This window comes from Bubalus kerabau, chromosome 17, assembly GCF_029407905.1.
Source record: "Bubalus kerabau isolate K-KA32 ecotype Philippines breed swamp buffalo chromosome 17, PCC_UOA_SB_1v2, whole genome shotgun sequence".
In the NCBI taxonomy this organism is placed as follows: Eukaryota; Metazoa; Chordata; class Mammalia; order Artiodactyla; family Bovidae; genus Bubalus; species Bubalus kerabau.
The window spans coordinates 52,274,616-52,288,004 of NC_073640.1; the positions used below are offsets into that span (position 1 = coordinate 52,274,616).

The 13,389-nt window shown below is 48.0% G+C and overlaps 1 protein-coding gene across 2 annotated transcripts in view; it reads left to right on the forward strand.

Moving 5' to 3' along the window:
* SAMD4B (sterile alpha motif domain containing 4B) overlaps positions 1–13,389 on the forward strand; it is a 37,878-nt gene that overhangs the window by 13,428 nt on the left and 11,061 nt on the right. For both annotated transcript variants that reach the window (XM_055553620.1, XM_055553619.1), the window contains 2 exons: positions 9–410; positions 9,365–9,835. In XM_055553620.1, coding sequence (XP_055409595.1) covers positions 215–410; positions 9,365–9,835 — 667 coding nt within the window. In that variant the 5' untranslated portion in view covers positions 9–214. The remainder of the gene's footprint in view (positions 1–8; positions 411–9,364; positions 9,836–13,389) is intronic.

A 13,389-nucleotide genomic window follows, 5' to 3' on the forward strand; every position in this document is an offset into this window, starting at 1 on the left:
TTTTCCAGGAGCCTGGAGAGGCGTGGCTGGACCAAGACCTCCCCCGATGTGAGCAGGTGTCCTCTTCCCCTCATCACCCATTGCCACTACGCCAGGGAACGTCCTCAAGCCCTGGCCCTCAGGGGAGAGGAAACAGGAGCCTGGAGCCGAGACCATGTGACGGCGCTGGCCCTCGCCACCGCCGTCCCCCCACCCTGGCCCCAGGCCTGGCACCATGATGTTCCGAGACCAGGTGGGCATCCTCGCTGGCTGGTTCAAGGGCTGGAATGAGTGTGAACAGACAGTGGCCCTGCTATCACTTCTGAAGCGAGTCACGCGCACCCAGGCTCGCTTCCTGCAGCTCTGCCTGGAGCACTCACTGGCAGACTGCAATGACATTCACCTGCTGGAGTCGGAGGCCAACAGTGCTGGTGAGTCTCCACCCCCAGAGATGGGAGCAAAGTGGGAGGGAGACCTGGGATGGGAACAGATGTCAGGTGGCTGAGGAGGCCTACCCAGCAATGGTGCTAAGAAATGTGGGTTCTAGGCTTGTTGGTAGGTGAAGAGTCCCTGACCTCTGAAGTCGTCATCATGTCTCTTCTGGGGCTTTCTGCCAGAAATCCTCAGATGTGGAATGGGACACTCCTGGGGGGGTGCAGTGGAGACTAGAAACTACCCACAGCAGAGGAAGGATCACTTAGGGCAGCTGACAAGAACAGACTGAAGCCATTACCTATGAAAGGGGGATGGAAGGTGAGCATTCATTCATTTCTCAAGCTCCAGGACATCAGAGCTAGGAGGGAATTTTAGAACTCTTCCAAAAGTTACAAGTCGTATTATTCTTTACCCCCTCAAAGGTAGGTTGCACCTAAGGCATAAACAGTTTCAAGAGAGTTTTGAATTTACATGTAGTCCATGTCAGTTTCCTGAACACTCAGTAAAGAAGTACTCTTTGTCTCATGAGGGTGACACTGGTGTGGGTGAGCAAGGCTTCTCTAGAACCTCTCCCTGAGACCCCAAGTGTAGATAGAAGTCAGTCCAGAGAACCATCTCACAGGGCACTGCTGAAGCCATTCAGGCCTTCTGGGGCTTCCCAAGGCTGGATGGAGAGGTGTTGACCTTGGTGATGGGTGGGAGATGGAAACCAAAGTGAAGTGAAAGTCCCTCAATCATGTCCGACTCTTTGCGACCCCATGGACTATACAGTCCATGGAATTCTCCAGGCCAGAATACTGGAGTGGGTTGCCTTTCCCTTCTCCAGGGTATCTTCCCAACCCAGGGATTGAACCTAGGTCTCCCTCATTGCAGGCGGATTCTTTACCAGCTGAGCCACAAGGGAAGGCCATGGAAACTAAAGAGAGGGAGTATATGCACCTGAAAGCTAGCTGGATGGGGCTGGTACCCAGGGACCCATGAAGAGTGTCCCCTAATGTTTCCACCTTCTTCCTCATGATAGCAGTTCACACTGAGTCCCTACAACAAGCCAAGTACTAACTTTACTTATATAGTAACTTTGAAAAGTGTTCTTCGTGACTCTAGATAGAATCAGACTGTCTAGGTTTAAATCCCAGTTCTGTCACTTGCTATATAATCAAGTAACTTCACCTTTCTAAGCCCTGGTTTCCTCACCTTTAAAATCAAGATAACTGTGCTTACCTTATAGGTTAGTTATGGGCCCTGAGAACAATGTCTGGCATGCAGTAAACACTCAATAATGTTAATTGTTGTTTTTATTGTCAGTAATTCGTTTTGCCCATATAACAACCCCTTGAGATAGGTAATGTTGCTCTCCCCTTTTTATAGGTGAGAAAAATCATCATGGGATGCTAGGATTGGGATTTGGGGACCCCCAGACCTGCTTCCACCTCTTCTGAGGCCTGCCCACCTTAGCAGTCACCTTTACTTTGAGGGTTTTTTTGTACAAATCACAGAAGTGCCATGGTTTTAGGGGAAGTCAGTTCCTCAGGCCAGGAGTCACCAGCTTATGTTCCTGTCTCAGACAGTGAGCAGCAGGAACCCAGCTTGGCTGCAGCCGGCTCAGACCTCAGCTGTTTTCACAGTTCTCCCGTCCTCCCCACCAGGGAGGGTTCTTCTCTGCTCTAGCACCAGGGCAGGGGATCTGTGGTTGTGGTATGGCTGTACCCCAGCATAGGAGCTCCTTTGAGGCAGACCAGTGTCTTAAGTGGCTTGGTCATGCATCCCCACCATACCATTCTGAGCAGAGAGTTGGATGAGCACTGGATGCCAATCCTGGCCATCTATCAGAATCACTGGTTGCTTACTGCTTACTTTATTTACTAGAGCATTTTTAGTTTTTGCTTTTGTTTTCAAAATTTGCAGTAAAATCAAACCATATGAAAGATGAAAAGTAAGGTCTCCCAGACTTCCACATTCCCAATTTGTGTATGTTTTATAAGAGAGTCTATGCACATTAAAGCACATTCTCCACTTGAGTACATTCAAGTTCTCCCTCCAACTTTTTCATTATTTTGATGGTTTTAGCACATAGAACAGAGCATCACACATATTAATTTATTTGTTTTTTTCCCACTGAAAAATGGAACTTTAAGATCATTCCTTATTCACCATGTACACATATACCTCATTGTTGTTAATGGCTGCTTAATAGTAAGAATAGTAAAGTAACAGAGAGCCTGACCTGTGTATCAAGCAGTGCTTTACTTATATTATTCATAATCCTCACAACAGCTCTGTAAGGAAGATCTTATAACTCCCCCATTTACAAATGAGACAAGTCTGTGACTTGCCCTGGATTATACAACTGGTCAGAGGTGGAGGTGGAATTTGACTCTAAAGGTCTTGCTCTTAAAAGGAGTGCTGTATTGAGTACCCTTTAAACATCTCTAGGATAAATTCCTAGAATTCTGTGGGACTGCTAGTTTGAAGTTACATACATTTAAAATATCTGTTGTTACCACATTGCCCTTGAAAGACATGACATACCTTATACCAAGAACCTGAGACCCATCTCAGACAGTTGGCCTTAAGATGTTGTGGTTAATGCCTGTCCTTGAGAACTGCCTTGCAATGACTTGACTGGTGAATGAATATATGAATCAAGGTCTTTATCCCCAGCCCCATGTCAGGTGGTAAGAATAAAACAAGTTGGTACCTAGGTGGATGGAGAGTTAGGGAAAACTTAGAGTGAGGGAAGAGAGGACAGGCCATGGTGTGTTCCAGAGTCAGCAGGAAGCCTGCCAGGATTAGAGCAAAAACATGACTGCAGAGAGAGGTGATCACAGAGATCAGTCCTTTGGACCTTGAATGCCTCTTCCTAATAGGCATGGGGGCTCCAAGCCTGTGTTTCCTGTCTCACTCCCAACCTCACTGGTGAAGGAAGGAGCTGCGCACTGGACTTGGAGACCTGCCTTGTAGGAGAATCTCTGCATTCTCTTGTCCATTATGGCTTTCCCATCCTGTTGTGTTTCCCAAATTTGCATCATCATCAGAACCACCTGATGGGGGAGAATGTGACCTAAAATCAGATTCCTGGGCCCCTGCCCCAGACCCACTGAATCAGAATCCTTAGAGGATAGGCCTGTTAATGGGCACCCTGCTTCTTCTGCTGACTAGGCAGTTTGAGAGATGATTCTGTACTGATGATTCATTTGTCATGGGACATGAGAACAGGAATCAGGACACCCAAGAGTTCTAGATCAAGCTCTGCCACTAACACCTCTTGTGACCTGGGCCAGCCCCATCCCTCTTGGGCCTGAGGATTCTCATCTAGACAAGGAAGGGATTGTTCTGTATACTCTCCAAGTACAGCAGTGGTTCCTAGTATTTTATGGAATGGGCACCTCAGAGAACCTGTCCCTCCTTCCCACCAAGATGCACACTTACCCTGCAAACCAAATCTTTGAGTTCAGTTGGTCTACCTTTTCTTGGATAAGGATTACCTATTATAGGGTCTGATGCTCTTTTTCAATCCCTTTGGGCCAGGAGAGCAGAACAGTGAGGCATATTCTCTGCCTTTTTCTGGGGGTTTGTACTTCATTTCTCACCTACCCAACCCTGCTACTTCTTTCAGTTCTCCCAGGGAGATCCTGGGTTCAAGTTTGGGTCTGGGTCAGAGCTGCTTACCCTCCCATAGCCTCCTCAGAATGGGCCAGAGAGTACAGAGAGCTGAATTTTGGTAAGTGGGTCCCCATGGTGGCTTCATGTCAGAATCACTTTATGAAAAGAACCTGAGGCCTAGGTCCTATCTCCAGAGATTTTGGTGTTTTTTAAGCTTGCTGTTTGGCACTTGTGTGCATTCAGTGGAGAACTGCTGGTCTTGCTGACACTGACTCTGGGTGGGCCCATTAAGGTGCTGAGGGTACTGTCACATGACCTGCTGTAAGTGGAGAGTTGGGAGGCATGGAAGAGGCACTGGTCTGGGCTGTCCCTTCCTCTCAAGCAGCTAGAAGGGTAGAAGGAAGCCCCTCAGCCCCTGCGGCCACTGTTGGTTTCATGGGAGCAGAGTCTGAGATAAAACCTGGAAACAGAAAAGCAACACCCCAAGGGTCTCTGGAACCAGGGAAGGAGAAGCCCCAGGTTTCCCCTTATCATTATCCCTGTTCCTTGTCTCAGTGCTGTCTGCCCTGCCTACTTGCAGCTACAACAGTAATCCTGTCACCCGCCTCCCCTCTTCCCATGATGACTTGGAGCCCAAGGGTGGGGCCCGGGAAGCTGAAGTCTCCTCTCCCTGGTCCTCTGGCTTCCTGGGCCACATTTCCTGCGTTTCTTCTCTCCTCCTGTTCTCTGAGTCAGAGTCCCTGTATCCATCAGGTTTAAGCCCTTCCCTCCTTGGCTCATTGAATCTGGGTGGGGAAACTGAGGTCAAGAGGGGGCTGTGGCTGAGTGAGTCACCCAAGCTTAACTCTGATGCCTCCACCCTCCTCTTATAAGCTCTACTAACACAGTTCATCAAACAAAAATGTGAGCCCCTTTGCCCTCCCCTACATTTGTGTAAGATGGGGTGAAGCATTGAAGGGCATGTTGGAGCCAAAACCCAGCCACAGGCTGCCACGATTGTTGCAACAGCCCAGCATGTAAAAATGAGTTTCTTCTTACGGCAGTCTCCCAGATATATTTGGCTCCTGTGATTTGCAGCATCTAGGGTCATGACCTACTTAGCTCTGGTCACCTGGCCAAGGAGAGCACTTTTACACAGTCTCCCTTATCCTCTCTGGAGTCCAGGTTTGCAGCTTGGTGAGCTGCAGTCATTGACGTCATGGCATTCCCCAGTCCCCTCCCCCATCCGCCCACCTCCAGAATTTCATCACTGCTTATTGTGCCTCTAGCTCAGAGGAACCAGAAACGTGTCTGTTTTTGGTAAATAACTGCATGAAATTCCCCACCCTTGTCGGGAATCTTAAGGGGGAGACCCAGATGTGCTCTCCTATGTGAATTGCTTCCTCCAGCCCCAGAATAGCTTGAGCTCTAGATCTTCAACCAGCAGCCAACAACAATAATAGTTGAAGTGCATGGAGCAGTTAACACAGATCAGATGCTTTGCACGATTATCTCATTGAATCTTTAAAACAACCCTGTGTTTTAAGGGCTTTAAATACCCTCATTATACAGAAGAGGAAACCAAGGCTCAGAGGGGTTACAGGACTGGCCCACAGTTATATTGACTTGTGTCTTAGAGGCAAAGCTAGATTTTGAATCCAGGCAATTTTGCCTCTTGAACTCATACTCTTTACACCATATAATCTGCTAGGACATGAGACAGAGTGACCTGAGGACAGAGTGATCCTAGACAGGGTATATTATACACACACAGACAATACTGCCTTCCAGGGAACCATCTGGGTTCAGCTGTATAGGTATTCATTGGGGCTCTGCTGTGCCTCAGCTCTGGGCCAGACTCTTCTGATCTGGGCAGCAACCTAGAAGTTTCATCCCCACCCATCATCTGCAGCCCCCGCTGGGCTCACCCCAAGGGCCCTGAGGCTGCCCAGATTCCTTGGACCAGCTCCAGTGTTCACTGATGCTTTCCAGTCTTGAGAGGCCCACCCTTTTCAGCACATAGCCGCACAGATACATGAACACACATTTCCCTAGAGTCAGCCTCCATTCATCTAAAACCACTTTCCCCTTTCACTGCAGTAGAACAAGGTCCTTCATTGAGCCCAACCCTTGGGGCTCTTCTGTCATGTCCCCTGGCAGTACCAGAGGAGAAACTGCGTCCCTTAGCCCTGGAGTCCTGGCAGTACTCTGGGGTTGGGGAGGGACTGGACAAGGCTCTTCTCTGTCCCAGATGCCTCCACCTACCCTGTAAGGCCTAAACAACAGCAACTGAGAGCATCAGGGTAGGGCTAAAGGGGTAGGCCAACTGTGCTGGAGGAGAAGGGAGAAAATCACCTATCACTGAGTCACACGTACTTAGTGTTTACTATGGGCACACTCTGTCAGGTGCTTTATGTGGATTGTCTTCCCTAAATTCTCTTAGCAGCCCTGTGACCCCCCCTTTTACAGAGGAGGAAGCACGTTGTCCCAGCACCTGTACCACAGCTGGGGTGCAAGCCCTTGACTTTCTGTCCCTCATCTTCAATCACTGTATTTCTTCTTCCTTCTTGTCAGGAACTGAAAACTTAGGGACTTAGTCAAGGAGATAGAGTGCCAGGGAGTTCCTTTCCCTGTGATCCAGTGCCATATGGAGGTGGGAGAACTCAAACAGTGAAGGCTCCCTGAAGTCAGGAAGACTTGTCCCACCTTGAAAAGATCTTTCGATATGGAGATGACCTAAGAGAATGCTTCATGATCATGGGGAGCTAGTTCAGGAGATGAAAGATAGAGGGGATGAGGTTTCTTGGCCTTGTGTGCCAGGTCCTGAAAGGGATCTGGAAAGCCACGAACAAGGGGAAGAAGAAGAAAGTGGCATTGGAGAGATATAGTAGAGGGTTGTGGGATTATGCATTAGTACTGTTATTGTGTAGTTAGTTCTATTTTGGCCAGTACTGTGGATAAGCATGAACTGATGACTCTGAATAAATGGATGAACCCTTGAGCACTTTAACAGCTTAGGGTAGAGAGGCCAGACAAGAAAAGGTGCACTGATATGGCCAAGAGTTTGGACTTGTATGTGTTTTGTTTTCTTAGAGCTACAAATATGAATTCCCAAGCCACAGATTTCCAGACACATCATTAAGAAAAAGAAATGTGTATAAAAAAGGTATTTCTCAGGTTTTTATGCCATGTTCCCAATGGCTAGGTGTCCAGCCTGTAGTGTGGGCAGAGGTGACCAGAAGTGCTTAGAGTATTAAGCCTTAAGGATATTGAGTTGAGACACCATTGGAGGCAGAAGGATCCAGATCAGGGCTCACTTGAAATCCAGATGCCTGAAATTCTGAGGCTCTCCTGTATATGCCCATTTCTAGCCTCTCTGTTTCCTGTTCTGGGAGTTAGCTTATGCTTTGAGAATCTCTGTGGGTATTCAAAAAGAAGCCCGTGTAAGGTATAACCACCATGGTGTTAGGAATGACAGCTGATGTTTACTGAGGACTTACTTCACGTCCTGCTTTGTGCTGTGGTCTAGATTCATAGCAACCATGCCAGGTAGGAATGATTCTAAGTCTCTCTTTAAGATAGAGAAAGTAGAGCTCTCTGCAGTGATCACGTTTCTATCAGTAAGTAGGAGAGGAGGGACATGGGCCACATCACTACCTGTTCTTTTTCATCACCCACCCCTCTGGGGTCCTAGCTCCATTCAGTTCCTTTGTGCCTTTCTGAGACCTTACCATTAGCCCAGTAACTCACCTCTCAGAACTCCCTTGTTTATTGTTGGAAGATCGTCACTGTGGATGCAGGTATGAGCTCAGTTGCGCAAAAGTGAGAACACAGTTGATCCTGATCATTGTCTTTTTTTCTCAAGTGTTGGTATTCTTTGTCCTTTTCCCTTTCCCCGTCAGCATTACCTGCCATCCTCCACTCCATTGAACTAGTCGTGGAAGTGGTAACAAGGTTTTCAAGGAGGGACAGTCAGTCCTATAACAGTTCCTTCCCAAGCCACCTTTGTGGGGCTAGCTTGGGACCTTATTCTCTGGGAGCTCACTTCTGGGTAGAACAAGGAAGCCTCACTCATCTTCACAGGACGGATGGGCCCTCAGACTATGGGTTGGGATAGAAAGGAGACATCACGAGATCCCCAAGGCATGGAGTAGCCAGGGAAGATGTCCTGAAGAAGGACAGGTTTAGGCAATCCATAAAAGACTTATAATTTGGATAGGAGGAAGAAGACTGTTGCAAACTAAAACCTTGATTCTCAGCCTGAGTGTGGAATTTGGATGAATATGACATTTAGAGAGCCCCAGGGAAGATGGGGTATCCTAAACCAAGTCTTTATCTGGAAGAATGCCCTAGAAATGAAGGTGATGTTGGGTTAGGAGCTCTTGAACTTGAGCTATTGGTGCTGGTTGCCATTATAAGCTTCAGGTCAGGAACATAATATCCTGGTGTACTTTAGGAAGATAAATCCATCTGGTATATGGAATGAACTGGAAAGGTAGAATCTAGAGGCTGATTGCAGTTTTAAAAGCAGCCATCAGCATTTATTAGATATGTTCTATATGCCAGGCCACATTCCATTTTTTATTAACTTATTGAATCTCAGAGTAACATTGTGAATTGGGTACTAAATTTTTCAGGTGAGGAAATCAGTGCTCTGTGAAGTTTAAGTGACTTTTCTAAGGTCAAGCTAGTAAGTTGGGGGAGTCCAGACCGTCTGATTCCAAAGCCCAAGCTTTTTTTTTTTCTTGGCTGCACTACACACCATGTGCTTGCCTGGAGAATCCCAGGGACGGGGGAGCCTGGTGGGCTGCTGTCTATGGGGTCACACAGAGTCAGACACGACTGAAGTGACTTAGCAGCAGCAGCAGCAGCAGCAGCACACAGCATGTGAGATTTTAGTTCCCCAACCAGGGGCTGAACCCTGCCCTCTGCACTGGACTGCCAGGGAAGTCCTGAGCCCAAGCTTTTAACCAATATATTCTGTTGTCCTCCAAGTCAGGATGAAGGCTGTTTTGATAGGGGAAAGAGAGTAGAGACCATGAAGGTAAGGAGTAGGGATAAAGCAAGAAGAGCAGGCCTGGGGACAGCAGGAGGGACTCAGGTTCCACAGTGGCACGTTTTGCTGATTAGGAGCCATAGCAGGTTTCTGAGAGTAGGAGTGATGAAACCGGAAAAAAGAAAATTACCGTGGAAGCAGGCAGAGTATGTTAGATATCACCTATATGAGGGACGAGATTGGAGTCATGAAAGGAGAAAGGAAGTGAAATTGGAGCTGAGGGAATGGCCTGTAGACACCTTTCCTGGTTTTATGGGGGGGGGGGTTCCCCCACCCTGGTTCTTCTGACATTCCCTCTTGTCCCCTCTGCAGCCATCGTCAGCCAGTGGCAGCAGGAGTCCAAAGAGAAGGTGGTGTCCCTCCTGCTGTCCCACCTACCCCTGCTTCAGCCAGGCAACACGGAGGCCAAGTCGGAGTACATGAGGCTGCTGCAGAAAGTGCTGGCCTACTCGATCGAGAGCAATGCCTTCATCGAGGAGAGCCGCCAGCTGCTTTCCTATGCCCTCATCCACCCAGCCACCACACTGGAGGACCGCAATGCACTGGCCCTCTGGCTCAGCCACTTGGAAGACCGGCTAGCTAGCGGCTTTCGCACCCGACCTGAGCCCACCTACCACTCTCGCCAGGGCTCGGATGAGTGGGGTGGCCCTGCAGAGCTGGGCCCTGGGGATGCAGGGCCAGCCTGGCAGGACAAGCCACCCCGGGAAAATGGACATGTGCCCTTCCACCCACCCAGCTCAGTGCCGCCAGCTATCAACAGTATTGGGAGCAATGCAAATGCAGGTGAGGAGGTGGGAGTTCCTGGGAGGCCATGCCTACTTGAAAAGGGTCAGACTGGGCTCTCTCTTTACTCACTCTGTACCTGGGCAAGTCACATAACCAACCTCTCTGGGCCTCAGCTTTATGAGGCAGTGTAGAGGTTGTGAACTGGCATTCCCAGAGCCATTTCTGACATGCCAACATGCTTTATTGAACCCAAACTCAATAAAACTTTGGTTTTATTTTGTTACATTTTAAAATAAATCAGCAATGTAAGGAATTTTCCCCTAAAAATCCGGATTTCAGCTTTTCTTAAAAAATCAAACAATCTGGCAAATCAAGGCCTGTGGTCTGGTGGCAGTCATAAGATGGAGTTAAATATTGGTTACCACCTTTAGACCCTACACGTGTCCCAATAGGCCCCTGCCGCAACCATCCAACTTTGGGCACGTGTGATAACTGCCTGACCTCTGAAAGCATTGAGTTAATGACCATAATTTGAAGTTCTTTCTAGCTCAGACATTCTGGATTTTTGTATCTGGTTCCAGCTTACCAGACTCATTTCTGAGAAGTGTATGTTTGTAAGCCTGTTCATATAAGATGTAACTCATACTGCAAGGCTTTAGTAATAGTAGGCAACATTGTTTAGCATTGACTGTGCTAGGTCCTCTATTTTTAAAAGCATTTTGCAGGCATGGTCTCCTTTAATCTTTATCACAACAGTATCATTAGCCCCATTCTGCAGATGAAGGCACTGAGACGCAAAGAGATGAAGTCTTGTATTCAAGGCCACAAAGCAAGTAGTGAAACTGGCCAAGGTTTAGACCAGGCAGCCTGATACCAGTGCTTGCCTCTGACACTATGCTATCCTCCAACTAAGTGGTCTCAAAATGACTCTCCTAGTTAGTACCTCCAGAGGCTGGGGTGAGCAGGAGGGGCTGGTATTCCAGTCAGGTTTTTGTTTTTTGTTTTTTTAATTTTTATTAGAGTATAGTTGCTTTCCGGTTTTTAAAATGTTAGTTGAAATGAACAGGATAAAAGAGATTGACATTTCCAAGGATTGATGAGGTGACTGACGGTCACGTGACCTGACTCAAGGCAAGCATTTGCCAAGATTTAACCTCAAGATGCCGGCTGCCTTTTGCAAGCCCTGGTTAAAGCAGGCCAGCTGAGGGTGACGGTGAAAATGTTACCTGTGCCAGGGGCAGGGTGAACCTTGGGTCTTTGGTACCGAGCTGTATGGCACCTGGTACACATCAGTTACCCCTGAGCCTCTTTCTTCCCCAGTTGAATATGGATATCCTGGTCACCTGCTTCCCTCCCAAGTGTTGGCAAGAATCAGGGAAGATAGAGGGATAGAGGGGCATTTCCAGGAGCTCTAGCAACAACCCAAGGTGTCTTGGACCTTTTTTTCCAGTTTCAGAGCATGACAGTTTCTGTGTCAAAGTTGGGAGGGTATATTAATAATGATAATTCTAGCTAAAATATATTCAACATTTAGTCTTTGCCAGGAGCTGTTCTGAGAACTTTATACTAAAAAATTCATTGGCTGAGTCACAGAAAAGTCACTTGCCCAAGGTGGTGTAGCCAGAGTTTAAATCCAAGCAGTCTGGCTCCACAGCTCATATTCTTTATTACTGTGCTACACCGCCCCCACCTGAAAGTGACCCTCCCGAAGATGCTCATCAAGAGGAGGGGTCATCCATGCAGGGTGCCCGTACTTGCAGCAACTTTAAAAGACCGAGCTGGAACAATGTTGGATATGGGATTTGAACCAGAAGAGAAATTGGACATTCCAAGTAGAGGGCATAGCATGGATTGAAGGTATAGGGATGTCAAATTAGAGGGAATGGTATGTAGACGGGTCTGGCAAGGATGGAGAGGTGCAGGGATTTAAATGAGTAATAGCCGTAGCAAATACTCATATTTACCATGGGCCTGCCCCTGTACCAAAAACTTCACATGAAAGTGGAAACAGAGGAGGAAATGAAGTGACTTGCCCAGGATCGTGAAGTTAATAGGTGGCTGAGCCAGAATTTGAACTCAGGTCTGTCTTGACTCTCAGATCTTAGTATGTTAGGGTCACATTTGGGGGCAAGGGCAGAGGGGCTTGAAGGATAAGATGAAGCTTTTCAATTTAAGGCAATTGCAGGAAACAGGAAGTCATTAAAATATTTTTGAGTGGGGAGCAAGGATTGGCTTGTAAGGGCAGGCAGGGTGGGTTTGGGGTTCTGCCAAGGACAGACCAGGGTTTCTTGGAGAGTACGAGGCCCTGGATATCTGGCCAGCATTCCTGTTTTTATAGTTCTCATGCTGTGGCCAGCCTCCACCCTAGTGCGGGGCCAAGCAGGGCTTCTCAGGAACTGCACAATCGTTCCAATCAGGATAATTTCCTGTCCTCTCAGCCTCGCCTGCCCCCTTCTTGGCTGAGAGGAGAGAAAGGAGGAAGCCAGGGGCACCAGGACAAGCCAAAAAAAAAAAAAAAGGCCTGTATTAAGGGTTCTCCAGCCCCCTGTGCCCAGAGGGTGACATCTATTACAAGTCCAGAGGCTTTGCAGGAGCCCCATGCGGAGGATCCCAGAGGTCACAGATAGTGGGTGGAGGGTAGCCTTCATGGGTAGGGTCAGTGCCCTGCCCTCTCCCTCAGGTGACTTCCTGGCTAGGAGCATAGATAACTGTCACAGATGAGGGAAAGTGCTTTGGGGGCCCGTACCAGGCTGGGTGTCCTGAATCTGGGTGTCAGTGAGGCACTCACAGGAAACCCAGCCATTCCATCAGAAATGAGGCTAGGGTTCTTCTGTCTCTGCCTCCTAACTCTTTGTGGGAACTGGGGTGAAGGACTTATGTTCTCTAGGCCTTGATGGTCTCACCTACGCAGCATGAGGCTTTTTGGCTTTGTTTTCTTTTCCTTTTTGACTTAGGGTACTTCTAGATTTCCTGCGTCAAGCTCAGAGGCCCCCTTAGCACTCTTAGGATGATGGGTGCCCTCCTTTTGGAGTCAGTGAATTTTCAGGCATTCCTGTGTCTTGGCCTGTCTTGGGGATGCAGAAATGGTTGGGTAGGCTTGCCACCATCCTACACAAGCCCAGATTCCAGTGGAAGGCAGCCTAGGGAAGGGACAGGAGGGCTGGACTTGAGATAGCAGCACAGGGGCCCAGGGCACACAGAGGAGACAGTCGCAGAAGAGGGGGACACTTGAGCTAGGAATGAAGGCCAAAGTGGCTGGCAGTTAAGGGTGGGTGACTGGTGAGCTAGGGGAATGGAGTAGCATGCGTAAAGGTCTGGAAGCTCATGGGAACCTGCCTTGTCCTTAGAATGGTTAAAAATCAAATTGGATCCCTTTTCCTATCCCAGGAATGGGATGGATGGAGGATATGAAACATCTGGTGAATGAGGGCCTGGATTCACCTTTGTTTGGGCTCAGAACAAGAAAACATCTTTTGGGAGGCATTTGAAGCCCAATAATAGATGTTGAGGAAGCAGTTTATGTACCTCATTCACTTACTTTACACATAATTGTGTAGAACCTCCTCTAGTAGAAACCCCCCTGTAATTACTGAGTTTAATTTATAATGTTT